We start from the raw sequence: 19,864 nt of genomic DNA, 5'->3' as shown, positions 1-19,864 counted from the left end.
TTACACACAAACTCTTAAACACACACACACACTTTTACACACTCATGGATAGCTCTTCCTCTCCCCTGTAGGGTATATAAGGAGAAGCAGAAGTCTCCCAAGACGGAGCAGCAGCAGCAGCAGCAGCAGACCGACTCCAACCGACAGCAGCTTCACGCCATCTCTAATCTAAGGTGCGTCCACTCCCAGTTTATACTTACTTTACTGATGCAAAGTTTGCTTTCCTAATTAACATCTTGGCTCTTTGGGTGCAACTGTTTTATGGCACCAGAATTCCTGAGCAACTCTGTAACTTTGTTTTCTTTAAAATCTTCCAGATGTGAAGATGCAAATGAATAATCAAACATCTGAGAGTCATTTCAAATGTTCTGTGGTTGTTGTGCAATCTTTGAAACACATTTGGTGGAACAAAAGACGAAAAAACTCAAAGCCTATTGTACATCACAAGGATTATTTCATTATTATTGCGCCTCTGTGTCTCGAAACTTTTTCATCCCGCTTGTTCTGTTAATCCACTACCTGAGTATTAGGAGTAGAAAAAGTAACATTAGTAACATAGCAGTATCAATTGAATAAAAACATACTGGTTCCTGCATAACGTCTCCTTATCGTTGAATAAAAGAAAGTTGTAGAGCAGATGCCGCTTCAGTGAAGCTTTTCCAAACGTTAAATTCATAGTTTTTGTCTCTATGAAGTACATTAAACATGCAAAACTTTGTCCATTTACTTCAGTTTTTGCTAGGAAAAGTTCAGTCTTTGCAGAGTTTTATAGTGAACGCACAAAGCCTCAGTCCTGCTGGTTAACATGTGGAGGTTTCTTCTATGTCAGCATTTGCCAAAGTTGTGTTAAAACGCTGTCTGTACTTGTACTGTATGTCACAAGTGTCCTAGAACTGGAAAAGTTTTAGGTCATTGATATGCAGTGGTGTGAAGCAACTGCATACTTTTACTGAAAGCTTGGACTTTTTTAGTTTTGACATATTTGTACTTTACTTCAGTATTTCTATTTTATGCCGCTCCTCACTTCTCCTCAAGATTTCACCATAACCTGTTGTAATTTTTTATTGCAGAACTGTAATTTAAGTCAATTATCTGAATATTTCTTCCACCATTGCCCGTAAACAATAAGTAGAATTTTATCTGGTAACAAGGCAAAGACAAAAGTATATTATGATTGCAAGTATTGTGCAAATAGAGATGAAAAGATGTTATATGCCACCCACAGTGAGTAAGTACCAGAAGTGCCTGTAGTTGACGATGCATTTTAATGTAAACTTATTTTTTTCAGTAACATCTGAAAAATAACCATTAAGTGTAGCTGTCAAATAGATGTCGTCAGAAATGAGCTGGCCTTGAAGTATAACGTAAAATAGTAAATGCTCATGTAAAACACCCCAAAATTGTAGGCCGATTTAAGAGCAGTAGTAAGTAGTAGTGAGTTTGCTTTCACAGCTGTCCCTCTGCCAGTCTGCAGAAGGTAACCACGTCTATCTGTGCAACCTGCGGCTGAGGTGAAAACAGAGCTCTCACTGTGTTACACGATGACTCATGCAACCAAACGTCGCCCCGAACTTCTCTCTCGTCGTCCGGCACACGCCCACATTATGAAACAGTGAGCCTCATTCTCGGGCAGGTGTTTGTGCCACAAACCTGCAGGCACCTTATAAAAACATCTGTCGTGTGTTTAACGGTTAAATCGGCCTTACCACAGTCTTACATAATCGGCTGTAACTTCATGTCCTGCTGCGCGGTGTCGTATGCAGACCCCATGTGGGCTGAAGGGTCGACATCATTTTAGCTCTGTTTTGTGGATTTAATGAGTCATTCGGAGTCTTTGTTTATTCGATGTGCTCACACCCAAGTTTGAGCATGCCAATGATATGTTTTGGGTTATTGTTTCACATTTATAGCCTCTTAAAGAGTTTTTTTTAATTACTGTGGTTTACCATGAACAGATATAACTTGTTTGAGAGACTTTTGTAAAATGTCATTGCGTTACAACTTCTAGGAATGCAACAAACAATTATTTTCATTTTCCGTCATTAAAGTGACAGTTCAGCCTTCTCTCCAATATAATGGAACTAGATGACAGTCGTGCAGTGACACGGTGTGCAGGTGTAGTTCATTTGAAAGAAAAAAAGTTCCTACACAACAAGTCTTTAGATTACCTTGAGTAAGCGGGTCATGATTTCTGGAAAGAGGCATTGCTGTTGAGTTTTTTAAAATGTCATTTTTGGTGCTTTGAGTACATTTTTGGTACATCTAGTTCCATTATACTGAAGAGAAATCAGACATTTCTGCAGCTGATATCTGCAACACTCTGCACCTCGCATCAAAACGATCCAGACTGAAAATAGCTCTACAGGTAAGAGGAAAAATTTGTGTTTTTGATTTGAGATGAACCGTCTTTTTAATCTTTTATTTTCTTAATGAATCGAGTAATTGTTTGGTCTTTAAAATTTTAGAAAATAGTGAAACATTTAAAGTCTCCGTCTTGTTTTGTCCAGTCAGCAGTTCGAAACCCAAAGATATTCAAGTTTTATCGTAAAGAGACTGAAAGTGCTAACTTCAAACCACAACATTATAATAGAAGTAGGAGTAATGTGTTTATTTTATTACAATATATATAAATTTGCTGTTAATACAAGTTCTCTGACTGCACCACTAATAATACAACATCTATTATTGCTGTTAGTACTTTCATTTGTACTTTATCTTCTGATATATCAGTATTCTTATATCAATTTGTTTATTTAAAAAAGTAGTAATTCTTAAATGAGTGGGCAAGATTTGACTGCATGCAATATTAGGTAATAGTCTCAGTGTTTTTGTTTAAAAACTTCAGTGTGTAAGCTGGCTGTTACTTCTTCATACCATTCATAATAACATGATTTCACACAGAAGAACACAGTATGACTCACTGCGGTTTCCCTCCACAGTCCTGCATAAATTAGACTTTTTATAGACATGATAAATGTTTTCTCTCCGCAACCACGAAAATATATACAATATAATACAATATTTGTGAAGTCAAAATAAATCACCAAACACTGAAAGTGTCTTTCTTAACCAGCATCTTAGAAGAAGGGGAGTGACTGTGGACTCCCCTCCACCCAGCCCACAAACACACACGGAAACCACGTGTGCTATAAAAGCATTTCAGTCTGTGTTTCACTGCTCACAAGCTTTAATATTTTCATGCACTTTGCTTTAATGGCTTTTTCCAGTTTGAAATTATTTCTTTCTTGAATAAAATGGACAAGGACACACTCACACACACACACACACACACACACACACAGGCACGTTTCCAGTTTTTACACAGAAACGCAAAACAGATGGATTTGAAACAGCTCAACCCGTGCAGGAATGAATGAAGCATGATGGGAATTCAACCTTAAAAAACTATGTACTAACTATTGAACAAGCATGTTTTTAATGCGAAGTCAGATTTTTGGAGTTTGTTCACCTCCACTAACAATGTGCCAAAGTTTACTCTACGAAATATATTTCAGAAGTATATAAGACTTAAAATGTTTTCCATCCTCTCGCTCCTCTTCCAGTCCCGTGACATCAACCTTGAACGATCGCCGCCATGTCTGATCAAGATGCCACCCCGCAGCCCTCTCCTGCCCCTCCTCCTCCCTCCGGACCCCCTCCCAAGGTGACGAACCACGGCCGCTCCGCAGTTCCTATCTCCACCTCAAACTCCGACACAACGGACATACCTGAGTTTGAGCCCTTTGGTGTACCGGGCCCCAGAGGATTCCCACCTTTGACTGGTAATTGAGCCATACTTGTATTTTTGGTTTCTACTAGGACACATTTACATGCTTTAATGTTCAAAAGACACTTAAGTTTCCTCGTACTAAGCAGGAACATGATCTAAAACTGGGGTGAAATTAACAACATCGGCAACCAAGATTACACGTTTCGCTGTCGCTAGCATGTGGCTACATGTAGCAGTGTACTTGCAGCTCGGTATTGACTCCATCAAGGCACTCTGCTCTCTCACACTCTCCACAACCGTACATGTCGGCAGGAATATGATCTGATTTAACATCAGCACCCAAAATTAGATGTTTCCCTGCTGTTAGCATGTAGCTACATGTAGCAGTGTGCTTGCAGCTAGGAATGACTTTGTGTATCAGGACTTTCTTCTTTTTAAAATTAAAGCTTTGGAATACAACGGGACATGTGCCAGCTGAGATGTGATCAGAAATCAGGCAGATATTTATAACACTGCCCACCAAATGTACATGTTTTCCTGACTTTAGCATGTAGCTACATGTAGCAGTATTAGCTACGTAGCATAAACACTTGCAATAGCGTGGCTGGAAAAGATGACCATGAAAAGAAGTTTCACAAGCAAGTTTTTTTTTAAAACTTTGGCCACATTTAATATGACACTAACATTATATATATTGCAGAAAAGAAAGAAGTCTTTAAGGAATTTAGAGGATTTATTTATATGAATATGTGAGTTTTGTCAAATCTTCTGCTCTTTTCAATAAGCTCTCATTGATTCAGATGTATGTTTCTTTAAAAAAAAACATAATTGAAGAGCAGAAGACAGATGTCACTTCTTGGTTAGAGAAGATAAAGTCTTTTTCCCGACAGTGACACAGTTTCCAGTAGCGTTCACCCATGATTGACACATGAATGAAGCCCAAACAGGATAAACTCTTCTCTCTTCCTGCAGCTTGTCGCTGCACTCCTCCGTGTGTTATTGTCAGAGAGCTGCACGGCGACAGATATCCAGATGTGACAGGAATTTATGAACGCAGTGACTGTAATTCTTCTGGCACGTTAGTGCAGAGCGTGAAGGAGATGGCAGACTGCCTGAACGAGAGGTTGTGAGGATGACTTGCACACATCACTGAGGTTTTTGGGGAATTTACAAGAGTTGACACATTCATAGAGCATCGGGCTCCACCGCTGAGCAATTCTTCAGCTAGATTTCACGTAATGTTTCAGTCTGTTCGGTTTCAGGTTGCACATATTTGGTAGGATTTGATGTGGAGTCGATCAGTTAGTGGTGTGAGTAGACTCTAAAGGAATATGATTTGATTTTTCCCCAATTTCCATTTTGATGTAACCATGACACTAACCAGCCTAACCAAAATGAGCTAATAGGGGTGTAAATCACAATTTTCATCACCATACGACATTATATTGATTCTTTTTCTTTTTAAATTACTCTGTTGAGGTTTTACTTTTATAATTTTATTGCTGAACTGAATTGACAAAAGTATGTTCTGCAGCCGTTTGTGTGCACAATAACAGCGTCAGATCACCAAAATCTTGTCCTTTGTTCGGTGGCTCAGCTGCTGCCTGTCCATGAAGTCTCATAAAAATCCATCCTCGTGTTTTTGAGACGCTCTGCTCTGTCTTTTTTTTTTTTTTCTCTCTCTCTTGTCTATTCAGAGTATCTTGACATCTTGGCTGTGGACATGATGCGGAAGCCAGAGGAGATCAACAAGACGCAGCACCACACCTCGTTTTTCAACTCTGACCATCTCATCGTCCGTCGTGGACAAGAGTTCCAGGTCAAAATCACCTTCAACCGTCCCTACGCTGCTGCTACGGACAAGTTCGCCCTGGAGTTTGTCATCGGTGAGCCTGTTTTACGAGTCACATATTTCATCCTGCAGTTATAAACTCACTGAAATCTGAATTTTGAGCCTCTGAATTTGCATAAATCTACTAAAAACTTTTCCTGTTTCTCCCAGGCTCCACCCCTGAATTCAGCAAGGGCACCTACATCCCTGTCTTCCCCAACAAGGAGCGTCCGAGCCCTTGGGACGGCCGCATCATAGACAACACCGACAACACGGTCACCATGGGCATCACTCCTGCAGCAGACTGCATTGTGGGGAAGTACCATTTGTATGTCGCCGTGGTGACGCCATTCGGCATCCGCAGGACCAGACGGGACAACAGCCGAGACTTTTACATCCTGTTTAATCCCTGGGCGTCAGGTCGGTTCAGGCTTCTTCTTTTTTCCCTTTTTTTCGTCTTTTGTCTCACTGGTCAAAATTTGTTTTTTTACATAGTTTTAATTTTATGTTGTTTTTTTTTTCATATTTTTCTATTTTATGGATTTTAGTCCTTTTTTATAAAGATCCATTACTGCTCATTTCACACTTTAAATTGCATTTTGTTTGAAAGGTGCTACATAAATAAAATGTGATAGATTGATTGATTAATTGTGTGTCTGTGAACATCCACGTAATCTGCTGTGTGCTTTTTTTCAGCTGATTCTGTGTTTCTGGACGATGAGAGAGAGAGGCAGGAGTGCGTGATGAGTGAGATGGGCATCATCTACCACGGCGCCTTCGACGACGTGGCTGAGAGAAACTGGAACTACGGACAGGTAGAAAAAAAACTAATCAAAGTCATCGGGACTAATTTTCCTAATTATTATATTTGACTTGAGCTATTTTCCACGTAGTTTAACTTTGGAGTCCTGGATGCCTGTCTGTACATCATGGACCGGTCTCAAATGCCCATCACCAACAGAGGAGACCCCATCAGGGTGACCAGAAAGGCCTCTGCTATGGTGAGAACATATTTGTGGCTTCAAAAACACAGGAAGAAGGCAATGAGCCCAAGAAATGACCCGAAAATAAGCAAGAAATTACTAACAAGTACAAAGAAATTACCTAAAAACAATGTTTTTTTAAAAAAAAAGAAGAAAGCTAATAAAAACAACAAGGAAATAAACTTGAAAAAGAGCTAAAAAAAAAAATGCAATAATTCTGTATCATAATCTCAAATATGTAAGTGTAATAATTCGAAATATAGTTTTTCCCTAGCTTTTTCTTTTTTTTCACCCGAGACATTTTGTCCCTATCTTTAAAAAAAAATAGTTTTCTAAATCTATTTATTTCCTTTAATTTGTGGAACATTTCTTACCAAGTTTTTTGGGGAAAAAAACACCAATTTGCTCAGGATTCAAAGGTTAGAAAACTTATGAAAGGTGCCTGAACGCAGCACAAGAAAAGAGATGCCGATCCAGGTTTTAAAGGGTTTATAAACCTCTAAAGTCGTCTCTTTGTCGCACTCAGCTGAACTCCCGTGATGACAATGGCGTGCTGGTGGGGAGCTGGAGCGGCGACTACACCTACGGAGTGGCGCCCACTTCCTGGACTGGCAGCACAGACATCCTGCTCAGCTACGCCAGCAGCAAGATGCCCGTCTGCTACGCTCAGTGCTGGGTCTACGCCGCCGTCTTCAACACCTGTGAGATCTTTTCTGAGCTTTTGTCCTGTCAGTAGAGGTCATAGGTAGATAGGAAAAGATCTGCCATAACAAAACTTAAACAAGGCATCATAATCATGTTGAAAATGTCTAAATTATCGGTCACACAAAAAAAACGAGCACATTTTCTCAGCTTTTATCTCTTGTCATGGCTTCTTTTTTAGTCTATTTACGCCTCCATTTCTGTCTTTGCTTGTCATTAAATGTTTTGACTACAGTCCTGCGCTGTCTGGGCATCCCATCGCGGGTCGTCACCAACTTCTACTCCGCTCACGACAACGATGGAAACCTGAAGACCGACATCATCCTGGACGAGGACGGCAGGATCGACCGCAACCGCACCAGAGACTCCATCTGGTAACACAACTTTTATGTAGCTAATTAACAAACAGAAAACGATTTTAAAAAAAAAAAAATCCGACTTTCTCAGAGGAAACACACAGCTTATTTTTGATTTCTAGGCATCTATCAGGGTTAATACACTCATGAAAAACTCCATAAGTTCCATAAGTTGTAGGAAAAAAATTATAAACCTAGAAAGTTTTGGAAAAATCATGGAAATTGACCTCACGAAAAACTGTATAATCAAGTACATATGCTGTATCTGTGTTAATGTTCGGGCTGATCGGTCAAGTCACTCGACATCATGTTGTTCTCTGAGCAGGAAACGTCAGACTCCCACCTGAGTTGCAGGTTCTACTTAGTTGTGATGTAAATTCACAAAATACCACGAAAATGCAGATTTATTCATGTCTGTCTTCACTTGGACGTCACTAATATTATTATAATGTTATTAGGATGTTTTTTTTCTACAACGTGCACATAGAGCCCAGATTTGTTTGCAGTGAATGCAAGCTGTTTATACAGTATGCACTTTTGACCTTGCTCTTTATTTTAAGAAACTGAATTCTGACATGGATTTTCAGTCTTATTTTTTTATTTAATGTTTACACCGACAATAAATTGCCTTTAAGACATGGAAAAGTTAGGTGAAAAAAAAAGTCATGAAAAATTTTCGGTAAAAAAAAAAGTCATGAAAAATTTTCGGTAAAAATGTTTCTGAAGGACTTTTATTACATTAATATTCCTCATGATATTTGAAATATTGTTTTTATCAGGAACTACCACTGCTGGACGGAGTGCTACATGTCCAGACCAGACCTCCCAGTTGGCTTTGGAGGCTGGCAAATTGTGGATGCGACTCCACAGGAGACCAGCGATGGTGCGTGATAATAATAAGTATCTGCTGTCTTCAAAATAACAGTTTATGGGTTATTAAGACTTCTATTGATTGGTAATCAAATCATTTACAGAGAAATCTCAGATGCAAAAAAAAACAAGTGTTTTTGTAAATTAATGCAGTGCACTGAATGCAGCATCGTTAGTGTTTAAAGTTCAGTATGTAATCTCCCTCTATTATCCATAAAGGCATGTACAGATGTGGCCCTGCATCAGTCCAGGCCATCAAACACGGGCAGATATGTTACCCATTCGATGCCGCCTTTGTGTTTGCTGAGGTGAGTCTTCAAATACATCATTATCATCATCATCATCATCATCATCATCATCATCATCATCATCGATCATCAACCATTGTTTATTCAGGGAAAATTGACTGAGTATTAAGCTCTATTCAGTCAGCTAAAGGGATATTCAACATGTGATAGCAATACATTTAATAATGACAAATAACCAGCAGTAATGGTTGTCAGAAGTTACAAATTGCAATAAAATCAGTAAAATGGGTAGAAAAGATTAAATTAAATGCATAACAACACAACAGAAGAAAAAAAAACAGTAAAAATGAGCCCTCCGATTATAGCCATAGGGATGTTTTTGTCACAGGTGTACATACGTCAATTTTACAGAAAGAAAACACACAGGTGGAGTTCATTATGAGTGTATGAATTATAAGTCCTGATGTAAAAACACCTTCAGTGAACAGGGAAGCAAACATTTTAATGACGCAAAATCACAGAACTATGTATTTAAGTTTTAAAAAATAATAAACAGTAAAATGTATTTAAATAAAAATTTTTAAAAACTAAAATGTAAATAAATAAATACATAAAATAAAAGTAATAACAAAAACGATAACTAATTTTGACTGCAGTGATATCCACTTTGAGGATTCAGCACACACTCTCAAAAAGTTTAATTGCAAGTCAGCACATTGTGTCTTATTTTTATTCTTATTTTGACAATAAAACAATAAATAATGATCACGTTTGGGAATTAATCAGAGCATGAGCACTGTACAGTAACTATATTATCTAGCAGACAACCTCAACCTCTTGTTGACATAATTTTAGTGTTATCTTCTGTAAAAAGTTTATCATTTTGTCTGTAATTCGTCTCTGTATTTCTTTTCTTCAGGTCAACAGCGATGTGGTGTTTTACTCCCGCAGTAAGGACGGGACCATGGTGCCGGTCAAAGTGAACCGGTCTCACGTGGGCCGCATGGTGTTGACCAAAAATCCAGGAGACATGACCCGCCGCGACATCACCGATCAGTACAAGTTTCCTGAAGGTCAGAGTTTGCGTCCAGCACAGATTACTGTGTTTTAAAAGCAGACAGAACTATATTCTCTGCTGCAGCTGCAGCTTCTGATGTAGATACAAACACCAAATTGTATACACCAATAGATGACGCTGTGATTTAATGTTTTAAAAAATAATCTCAGATGATTAATCCATCAAAACTAAAAGGGAACAGTGTTACACGTTGTCATAAATTTTCATTTTAATGGATTATCTTCTCTCAAGGAGCCTCTGAGTCAGTGTGAAGTCGATTTATTTTCTGCACTGTGCTGAAAGTTAATTTGGGTCGATGGTGGTGGAGTGTTGGCACCGTCGGTTGTATTCTGGCAGCAGACGATCAGCAGAGTGTCCCTGTGTGGCTGCCAGATTTGGCAAACCTCTTAGCGGTGTGGACTTGGTCTCCAGTTGGCATCATTCTGCCTCAGTTTGGGCCAGAGTTGGAAAAGGAGCAGATTCTTGGGCCAGTTCTGGTGCTTCGTTTACCTCAAATTTGGCGTGAACTTGCAACAAAGATTTGCTGTCACTTCATCTACTCCACCATCCCTAATCCGTCCCTAATATAGATACATTTTTACTTTTTTTTTTAATGGGGAAAAAGGGAACTTTAGGGAGAGAAAGCAGGTCAACAATATAAACCAGACGTTTATACATCATCTGACATTTATTTGACTCGACATAAATATGTAATAAAAATTGTGGTTTGGTTCAAAACAAAAGGAAATAAGATGATTAAAACATAAATTTAAAAAAAACTACAATAATACCATTTTAAAAACTGCATGCTTTTTGCACAGAACTATATGGGACTAGTATGAAGTGGACAGAGGACCAGATTTGTGCAGATAATCAGGGGAATCCTGGTACAAAAGAAACAAGAATATTATTCTTCTTAAATACTAGAAATGTACAAACACTAAAATGTCTCAATCAAACGATCCAGGCAGCAAAGAGGAGCGGACCGTCCTGGAGAAAGCGGAGGAATTCGGCTGTCAGCGAGAGAAGTCTGACCCTCCTGAGGCTGACGTGGAACTGGTCCTGCCCACCCTGGAGATCGGCGTGGGCAACGACTTCGACCTGACCTTGGAGTTCATCAACCGCAGCAACGAGAGCCGCACCGTGGACGCCTACATCAGCGGGAGCGTGGTGTTTTACACCGGAGTCGCCAGCTCCGAGTTCCTGTTCAGGAATCCCACGGTGGATATCGGCCCCAACGAAAGTGAGAAAAATGCACTCAGAAGTATTTCTGTTGACTTTTTCAGTGACAATTACTGTATTATCAAAAATAATTAAGCAGTAAAACTACACATCAAAGCTCTCTACCTGATAAATCTGTGATATTTTTCATGGGCTCTGTATTATAAATAATGTGGCTCTAAAAATAAACACACGAACAGTTAAAATGAACCCCTTGAAACTTGAGCAAATTAGTTTGATTTCTTTTGAAAACATGGTAGAAGGCAAAAAGGAATTTAATAAAAGATTTTTAATTTAAAGAAAGAATATATGTATTTATTTTACATGTATTTTTTTTCTTTAACATAATTTTAAATATAAAGTTATTAGCAAAAAAGGTAAAAAAAAAATATATTTATATTATATATCTGAGAGGGGAAGTGCTGAAATAAAAAATGTGATTTTATTTTTATTTTATACATTTTTTTTCGTAACATGATTTGTTAATATACAACTATTATATTCATAAATATAGTTTTCTGTACATTTGGATAATTTTCTAATAATCTCCCTTCATCCTTCTTTTTAAAAATCACAATAATATTAGTTTTTGGGTTTTTTTTAATAATTTGTTGACATTTTCTTGCCAAGTTGGTCATTGTGTTTATCCCATGATTTTGAAAGAAAAAAACAATTTTCTCTGTGTTCAAAGGGTCAAATAACTCATGAAGGCGTTGACTCTGACACATGATTGTCGATCCAGGTTTGAATCGTTAAAAAGCTGATATGCAGAAAGAAGCAGCGTTTTGTTTTTGCGTTTCTGCAAGGTGTGGGGGTTGGGGGAGGAAACGTGATGGTCGAGTTCAAAGATCTACATGAAGCATCTGGTTAACAGGGCCAACTCAACTTTATTAACCAGCGGGAAAGTCGAGGAGACCGGTCAGATCGTCACGCCATGAAAGTCGTCACCTGCGCAATCCAAATCAAGTCACGGTTGAAATTATGCTTTTTATTTTGACTGTATAAAAAAGCAAAATCTTAAATGTTTGGATCATACTTTTGGTACAGCTTATTTCTGCAAAATTTCTTTTTCCAAAATTACTTTTTACAATCCAGCGTCTCATGCAGAGCGGTAAATTCATGACCTCGACCTTTAGTTTTGTAACGCAGGGTTTTTTTATGAAAAGAGCCTTTTGTGAGTGGTATTTTTGTATTTTTTATGTGTCCTTGATGTACTTCAGGTGTCCGATGGTGGCAAAGTATTGAAGAGATGATGGAGACGTGAGTTCACAAACCCCTTCACCTTCGGGCATGGAGGGCGGTCTACATTCGCATGGAAGGAACCGGGCTATGCTGCCCAAGTCCAATATTAGCAGGTTGGATTCAGCACAAGGACGCGGTGTAACCTTTTGTTTTTACTCGGCTATATAGTGAGTTATTCAGTGGGATGGTCTTTGTTCAGGTTATAAATAGTTTTCTTAATTGAAGATAAAATTAGCATTTTAAAAGAAATCCACGGCCTGCACTGAAAACTCTATTATGCCGCACATTATTATTGTTCTGATATTCAAATTACATAAAACCTCTCAAACAGTTTCATAGCAGGTAAGTTATGGACTATTTTCTGTGCAAAATTAAGCATGACAGGTGTTTTAATAATACCCACATTTCCTGCTGCTTTTATGGAATGAATGCTATTTCAAATTCCAACTACTACGTGACACAAACATTAATGCATGAAGTTGGGATATAAACAGCTGATTGGTTAAGCGACAAGAATATTTGTGACCTGGCAGTCTATAGACTGTGGTCAGAGTTCCTGAGGATCCTTAAAAAGTCTTAAAAGGCATTGGCTTCATTAATCTGAAAATAAGGCCTTAATTGGCATTAAAATGTCTTAAATAGATATTTAAAAAGTCTTAAAAATGCTAGATGTTGAAAAACAGGATTGTTGTTTTTTTTCTGACATTGCATCGCAAAAGCTCAAAATAATGAGTAACTTTAAAAAAAAAAAGGGTTTTTACCCCAAGTTAGCCTGGACTATCATTTTCATCAGTAGTCTTTTGCCTGATTCATCAAAAGGCATCCTACAATAACATTATATACAACGATTAAGACAAACAACATTTAAATAAAAGGGCACACAATATAGTTTTGAGAGTTATGTTCTATGTTAAAAAAAAAAAGAAAAAATAAATAAATAAATTAAAATTCCCCATAACCTCAAGTATTTGATGTTGATATATGTTTTTTACATTTAAATTCAAGCACCATTAGAAGTGCCTTAAAAAGTCTAAAATCACACTTGCCTGAAGTTGTCAGAAACCCTGGTGATGGATGAAGAACCTTGGTCACTTAAATAAAATTCAGATATCTAACCAGAAAATGACTTTGGTGGAAGTTAAAGTCACCTATTAAAATATTACTTGATTAAATTTCTTAAAGCATCTGATATTTACTGTTTGCTGTTCAGTTCTTTTGACGTCTAACATCTAACCCTCCTGGTCTTGATCCCAGCAGGCTCCTCTCTGACCTGGGACCGAGTATTTCGCCCCGCAGAGGGCCGGCAGCAGCAGGGTGATCGCCTCGCTGGACTGTCCCGCTCTCAGGCAGGTCTACGGCCAGGCGACCGTCACCATCCAGCCCTGAGGATCAACGTAGGATCACTGACGCCAGACACCTTTCAGCTCACTAACACAATATAAGCCGATAACGTAGTTCACTAAAAAAGTAACTTGATCAAAAAAGTTTAATAGGTAAAGAATCTAAGCTTTTTTTTTCAACAGGCTGATGTACAATTTTCAAAAGATAAAGCGAGTGCTTTCATTTAGAAAGTGACAGGTGATGAAGGTACAGTGAAGTGCCTTTTATCGTGAAAAAACAAAACGTACACATTTTGGGCTATGTCAAACATTTGTCCACCACACTAAAAAAGCGGTTTTTTTTAATGGTCGCAGGTTGCAAATGCGGTGAAAAAAAGCATTTGGAAAAAAATCATGTTGCTTTGGCCCAGAGTATTACAGAAAAGGTTTAATTCTTTACTCGAGCCACAAACATTAACTGAGAGCCGTCAGCGGCGGGTCTCCGAAACCCTAGGTGTCGCTGGCGTAGTAACTGGCATTTACGCACTCGTAGGTTCCTGACCGTAAGGTGGCTGAGAAAGAGGAAAATAGAGGGTTAACGACAGAGTGCTTTTATAATGAAAAAAAGAAAAAAAAAACGATCCATGCGTTTTCAAAACATGTTGTGTGTTTCAATCGCTCATGTTTTTCTGGCGATGGTGAAACATAGATGAATGCTTTAGCATTGATCCAGTCTTAGTCTCAGCCGATGATAACAGTCTGAACCTGTAAAATGGCAAAAACACACCTAGAAGTTTTTTTTTATTCTTAAGCTGACTTGTTCCCTGATTAATCCTGACTTAAATCGCTCAAAATGCACCAATTTCAAAAAAAGCTCCCTAACAAACATACAGTCCTGACATTTTCATTGAGGTCAAAAGGAGAAACATGTTAGAAATACGTCAAGTCAGCAATTTCCACCGACTTAAGTTGTTTTCTTGTCATTTTTAAAATTCACTCCTTGTAACACAGTTCGTAAGCCCCGTTACCAAAAACAACAATCATTGAAGCGTTATTTTAAATGAGCCATCTGTCCATTTTCCCATGTCCGTCACATTCTACAGTGTGATTTATCAGAACGCATGAAGAATTTCCTCAAATTCTCCACTTGGACTCAGGAATTTATACCAAAACAATTTTGAGCGGTAAAAAGGTCAAGGAAGCTTTTGACTTCATTCTCATAAAAATTACGACTTTTTTTCATTTAATGTTAGCTTTAACTTTATTTCCAACTTATACTTTATTCACTATTATTATGATTTAATTCTCAAAAAAATTAAAGCATCATTTTTTACATGGCCCTAATCCTTAAAGAGGCTTTAATAGAAAAAAAGTTATGCTAACAATCAATAGCTTGTTCACTGTTCAAGAACAAACGTGTTTTTTTTTTTTTTTTTTTTTAAACCAATTTTTCATTGTAATACAGCTACTTTGTTTAACACCATTTTGCCCTCTAATCTTATATACCAAGTCCATACTTTTGCGTGACGCTTTCCAACACAACATCAGTGATTTGTTCTGCAATCAACCAACTGCATATTTTGTGACAGTATATTTTTCCTTAATGTGTGTTTTTATGTTAGGCAGCGGGTTATACCGTAAGCACGTCTGCAAAAACCAGTAAAATACATCTTTTAATATGAAATAAAAAACCAAAAGTCAACTTATAAAAGTCCATCTAATTCCTGAGTGAGCTTTCCCGCTGGCAACCAGAGAGTTAAGTTTAGTTTCTGCATGAATAGACTGTGGAGAAAAACTGGAGAATACATCCTGACTGATCCTTTACAAGATGTTAAACATTCTGTCCAGAAATGTTAGTACCCATTTTTCGCATATGTTGGAGTACTACAGTTGTTGAGGGTCGTCCCGTGTTCAGGAGCTTTCTTATCCTGCTCCCTGCGCTTTACTTAAGATACTTTCTGACGCTTATGCAGTGACAGTGTCTCAGACTTAAGACTTTAAATTTCTTAATACCAAAGATATTATGAGTTACATTAGTGTCAAACTCAACTCAAAAGACTTTTGATATACAACTACAAAACTTGATTAAAAATCAAAATCCACAAAGAAAGTACAAGGTGCAATACAGATATTCTTTTCTAGATCTTTCGTACATTTTCAATGTAAAAAACTGGTACACAGTGGAAAAAAGTTTCTCCCTCATCGTCAGATGAAAGTATTATGAGTAGTCGGGGTACGCCTGGTTATCGTGAAAACACGACGTACATGTTGGGGTTGTCCATTCTGAGTCCACCACACTGTCGTAGCGGTCGTGTGGTCGCTGGTTGCTGCGTGAGGGAGGGACCCTCATGTTGCTTTGGCCCAGAGTGAAGACGCCGGTCAGGACTCGAGCCACAAACATTAAAGTGAGAGCCGTCAGCGGACGGGTCTGGAGTAGGTGGCGCTGGCGGAGTAAACTGGCTTTACGGCAAAGTAGGTTTTTTGACCGTAAGAGGTGGCTGAGAATTAATTTGGAAATAAGGGTTAGATCAACGACAAGATCTCATAATGATGAAAATGATCCATGTTATTCAAAAATTTGACCAGACGAGAAAAAAAACTGTTTTCAATGAGTCAGGCACTGAGTCAAAGGCGATGGTTAAACATAACCAATTTGTAGATTGTTCTCTTTAGCAAAAGCCAAAGTTTCCTGGTAGTCCTCAGTCATTCGTAAGATAACAGTTGAAACCTTGAAAATGCAGAAAACAAACATTTCTTTAAAAAACGTGAAAAAGGCAGGCATCGTTCCCGTGGCTTTGCTGCTCTCGCTCAAAATGCACCATCATGTCAAAATATTTTTTTTAGTTTTAGACATTAAAAACATAAATATTTATCAATGTTGAAAATACCATTTAATTCTAGGTTTTTGTAAAAAAATGAAGTTTTAGTTTTTCAGGTTTTCCATTCCATTTTTCAGGTAAACTCCATTTGCTGATCGATGACAATTCACGAATTTGAAGGCTGATTTCCCTGTGCAAGTTTGCTATTGGATTTTTTTTTTTTTCAAAGATAAATTAACTTTTTAATTAATTATTTTTAAAGTGAGGATTCTTGAAATTATGCCTTTTTATCACCTTAATAGAATCACAACATTTAAAATTGTATTCACCTTGCTCTAAATATTTGCATCAACATTTAATTTACTTAATATATATAATTATACTGAATTATGATTTTTAATTTATAAAATTGACATAACATTTTTTAACATGGCCCTAATTTAAATTACTTTTAAAATTAAAATTAATAGTTGTTCACTTGTTTACAAAAGGTATTTTTTTTTTTTATTTTTAAACCATTTTTTTCTTTTAATTTTTTGCCATTGCAAGTTGTAACGCTAAACAGCTACGCCCCGACATAAAGTTACACTTTAGCGTCTATTGCAATATATGGAAAAAGTAAAATTTTTGTCATTTTAAGCGTAGATTTCAACAATACTCCTGATAACTCAAGTATGAAATGCTGGGTCGTTGATTCTCTTTCCAAAACAACATCAGTTGATTTGCTTTTGCATGCACCAAAACCTGTGGAGCTTAATTGTGTAAATCCTCACTTGCTCACATTACTGTCACTACAAGATGTTTACCGTTCTGTCCAGAGAAGCCCCTGTTGAACCCAGTTTTCATGATGGAGTCACAGTTGTTGGGGGTCGTCCCGTGGTACAGGAGCTTCTCTCCTGCTCCGCCCTGCTGTTTGTTCTTATCAGAGATGTGCTTCTTCTGCGCTTCATATGCGCGACGCAGATGGACATTCTGCAAGCGCTCGATCTGCCAAGAACGAGAAAACCATCCAAATAAGATGCCAAAATTTATCTTGGAAGGATGTAGTGCAATACAGATATTATGCAGTTTCACTTTAGAGATGTACAATCTAGGGTAACCAAAAGAAAGTTTTCATTTTTATAGATTTAAGCTATTAAACTACCATAAATCCACAAACTTCTGCAGACAATGAAATGTCTCTTTCAGACGCGAGCTGCCCACCTTCAGGACTGTCCCTGTTGACCGTTAGTTTGAAGGCCGCCTTCACAGTCTGGTACTCTTTAGAGGACGAGTGCAGAGGAACCAGCTTCAGAGCCTCTCAGCAGCCATGTTGTCCCAGTACAGAGGGATCGTGAAGTCTGAAAGATGTCGAGGACAAAACAGAAAGAAAAATGTCACTTATTCAGGTAAAATGCACTTTGTTTTCAAAACGTTTTGATGTTTTTTCTCCTTGTTGAAGGCAGAAATTAATTTGGTTAAGTTAGACAAACCTGCAAGATCTCAAATATAGATTTTTTTTTATTTATTTATTTTTTGTGTGTGTAGGTCCACACCAAAACATGAAATAAAATATATGAAATCATCAAGTGGCAACAGGAAACCTAGAATATGCCATGGCTGAAATTCAAATAAAAAGTCCTCACTTGTTAATGAATCTTTAATGTCGGGTTTTTACAGATATGTTGATACCAATTTGTAATTTGTTGTGTGGATCTGGTAAGTTTCTAAAAATTTTTTGTGTGTCTTTTTTTTTATTTTGTGTCTCAGGTTAAAGGTAAAAATTTTAAGTCTCAATTGTAGAGAAAATTTGAACCCCAATTCTTAAAAATAAAAGTAAAAAAAAAAAAATTGTGACTAGATAGTCTAGTTGTCTTCCATTTAAAACTTTGTAGTCCAAACTTTTGCAACATGATCGAAATCTGTGTCAGCTGATTTTTTTCAAAGATATCACACTGCGCATTTCGATTCATATTTTATCTTTTTTAACAATGTCTCAATTTTTGTATGTAGATGAACATTATTTGATCTCATTGTGCTCCTTTTGATTATTATTTATAGAAAAAAAAATGATTGGGCTCATTTTAAAGGACGTTTTTTTTATTTTTTTCACTTTTGTCTCCAGTCCTTTTTGACATGAAATACTTACATTGCTAACTGCATATGCCTGCCTCTAATTTCAGTTTTCCTTGTGTGTTTTTTTTAGTTTTTTGCATGTTTTAAATATATATATATATATTTATATATATATATGTACTAATTTTAAAAACGTATCTGATTGACCAAATTAAATTTTTACTTTTTGTTTTTTTTTTTTTCTTTTTTTTTTTTTTTTCATCCATCTGCTCACCTGAGAGATGCTGGAGTCGTTTTAGCTTCGCCGTCTGTCCCGTTAACGGTCTTCTCGCCTGCATCGTCTGCAGATCCACAAAGGCCAGGGTGCTCTCCGCGTCCACTATCCCTCCTGCTACGTCCTGATTCTCCAGCTTGTGATTGGCTCTTTTGGGAAGTCGGTCCCAGTTTCCCCTCGGCCCCAGGATGCACCATTTTTGCCACACGAGCGTAAAGATTGTCCTCCTCCTTGCACCTCACCTCTCTTTCAGGCAAGCCGTGTTGATCAGCTGCATTTTACCTTGTTGACCCCGTCTCTGAACCCGCTCACACGGTCAAAGCGCCCCGGCCGGACGGATCCTCCTGCACGTACAGACCCTCCGTCTCCACCAGCCGCTTCAGATCCTTCGTGTCGTCCGCGGTGAGGCCGGCCAGCTCCTCCTTTTTGAAGGCGTGCGTGGAGCACTGAGCCTGATACAGATCCTTCAGCTTGGTCATGGCGTCGTCGACGTCCTTCTTGGAGAGACCCGTGAACAGGAAGAATCGGACTGCTGGCTGCAGGAGGAGGTGCAGAGGATGCTGAGATCTGTGCTCAGTGACGACGGCGGCGACTGCTGTCGTACAGGAGGTAACTGAAGAACTGGCACTGCAAGGACCGTCAAACAATAACAGTCAGCGAAAATGTCCACGAAAATAAGATCTGATTAAAAAGAGACATTTCTCTGTTGGTGGATCACCTCTGTTGGTCACAGCAGCTGGAAACATCTGCGTCGCTTCCTTTTTAAAGGCCAAAAAGAGCCTACGTCGATCTTAAACAGGACGAGGCGGATGTCAGTGAGACAGTGAAGAGGAGCGGACGTGGCGTGCGTTGACCCCCTATTCTGAGGATGGCACCTGCTTACAACACCAGGGTCCAACCCACCGATTCCTGCAAAAACATGAGCCGACTATGAGACAGTGGGCCCCTGGGGACAGAACACAAAAGACCCTAGCAAGTCTCCTACATCTGAGCAAGACACAAAAGTGGATGCTGTTTTTTTTTATTTATCTTCTTTTTGGTAATTGTTCTCTTTTTCTTGTGCAGATCATTTTGTGTCTCTTTGATTTTGTGTCTCTTAAAGGTCATATTTGGGAGATTTAGTCTTTAGTATAGGTTTAAATTCTCTTCGGATTAAG

The 19,864-nt window shown here is 38.1% G+C and overlaps 1 protein-coding gene and 1 long non-coding RNA gene across 3 annotated transcripts; one reads left to right on the top strand and one right to left on the bottom strand.

Annotated features, from left to right (window-relative positions):
* f13a1b (coagulation factor XIII, A1 polypeptide b) lies at positions 1–11,166 on the top strand. 2 transcript variants are annotated; one of them, XM_042512210.1, is made up of 12 exons: positions 1–173; positions 3,564–3,782; positions 5,428–5,616; positions 5,733–5,981; positions 6,258–6,376; positions 6,455–6,562; positions 7,071–7,245; positions 7,482–7,620; positions 8,382–8,485; positions 8,692–8,780; positions 9,640–9,793; positions 10,745–11,109. In XM_042512210.1, the coding sequence occupies exons 2-12, from the start codon at positions 3,596–3,598 to the stop codon at positions 11,092–11,094; spliced, it is 1,863 nt and encodes a 620-aa protein (XP_042368144.1). In that variant the 5' UTR covers positions 1–173; positions 3,564–3,595; the 3' UTR covers positions 11,095–11,109. The 2 variants fall into 2 exon arrangements, with proteins under 2 accessions (XP_042368144.1, XP_042368145.1); XM_042512211.1 differs by lacking the exon at positions 1–173 and adding an exon at positions 2,277–2,365 and having other exon boundaries at positions 10,745–11,166.
* A 4,873-nt stretch (positions 11,167–16,039) lies between these two features.
* LOC121961884 lies at positions 16,040–17,596 on the bottom strand. The gene is made up of 3 exons (XR_006107092.1): positions 17,582–17,596; positions 17,185–17,365; positions 16,040–16,057 (listed from the first exon to the last, which is right to left on the bottom strand). It is a non-coding gene; the product is annotated as an uncharacterized LOC121961884 (long non-coding RNA).
* Between the last annotated feature and the right edge of the window lie 2,268 nt (positions 17,597–19,864).

Source organism: Plectropomus leopardus, chromosome 23 (assembly GCF_008729295.1).
Source record: "Plectropomus leopardus isolate mb chromosome 23, YSFRI_Pleo_2.0, whole genome shotgun sequence".
NCBI lineage: Eukaryota > Metazoa > Chordata > Actinopteri > Perciformes > Serranidae > Plectropomus > Plectropomus leopardus.
This window is presented reverse-complemented; position numbering and strand designations above follow the sequence as displayed.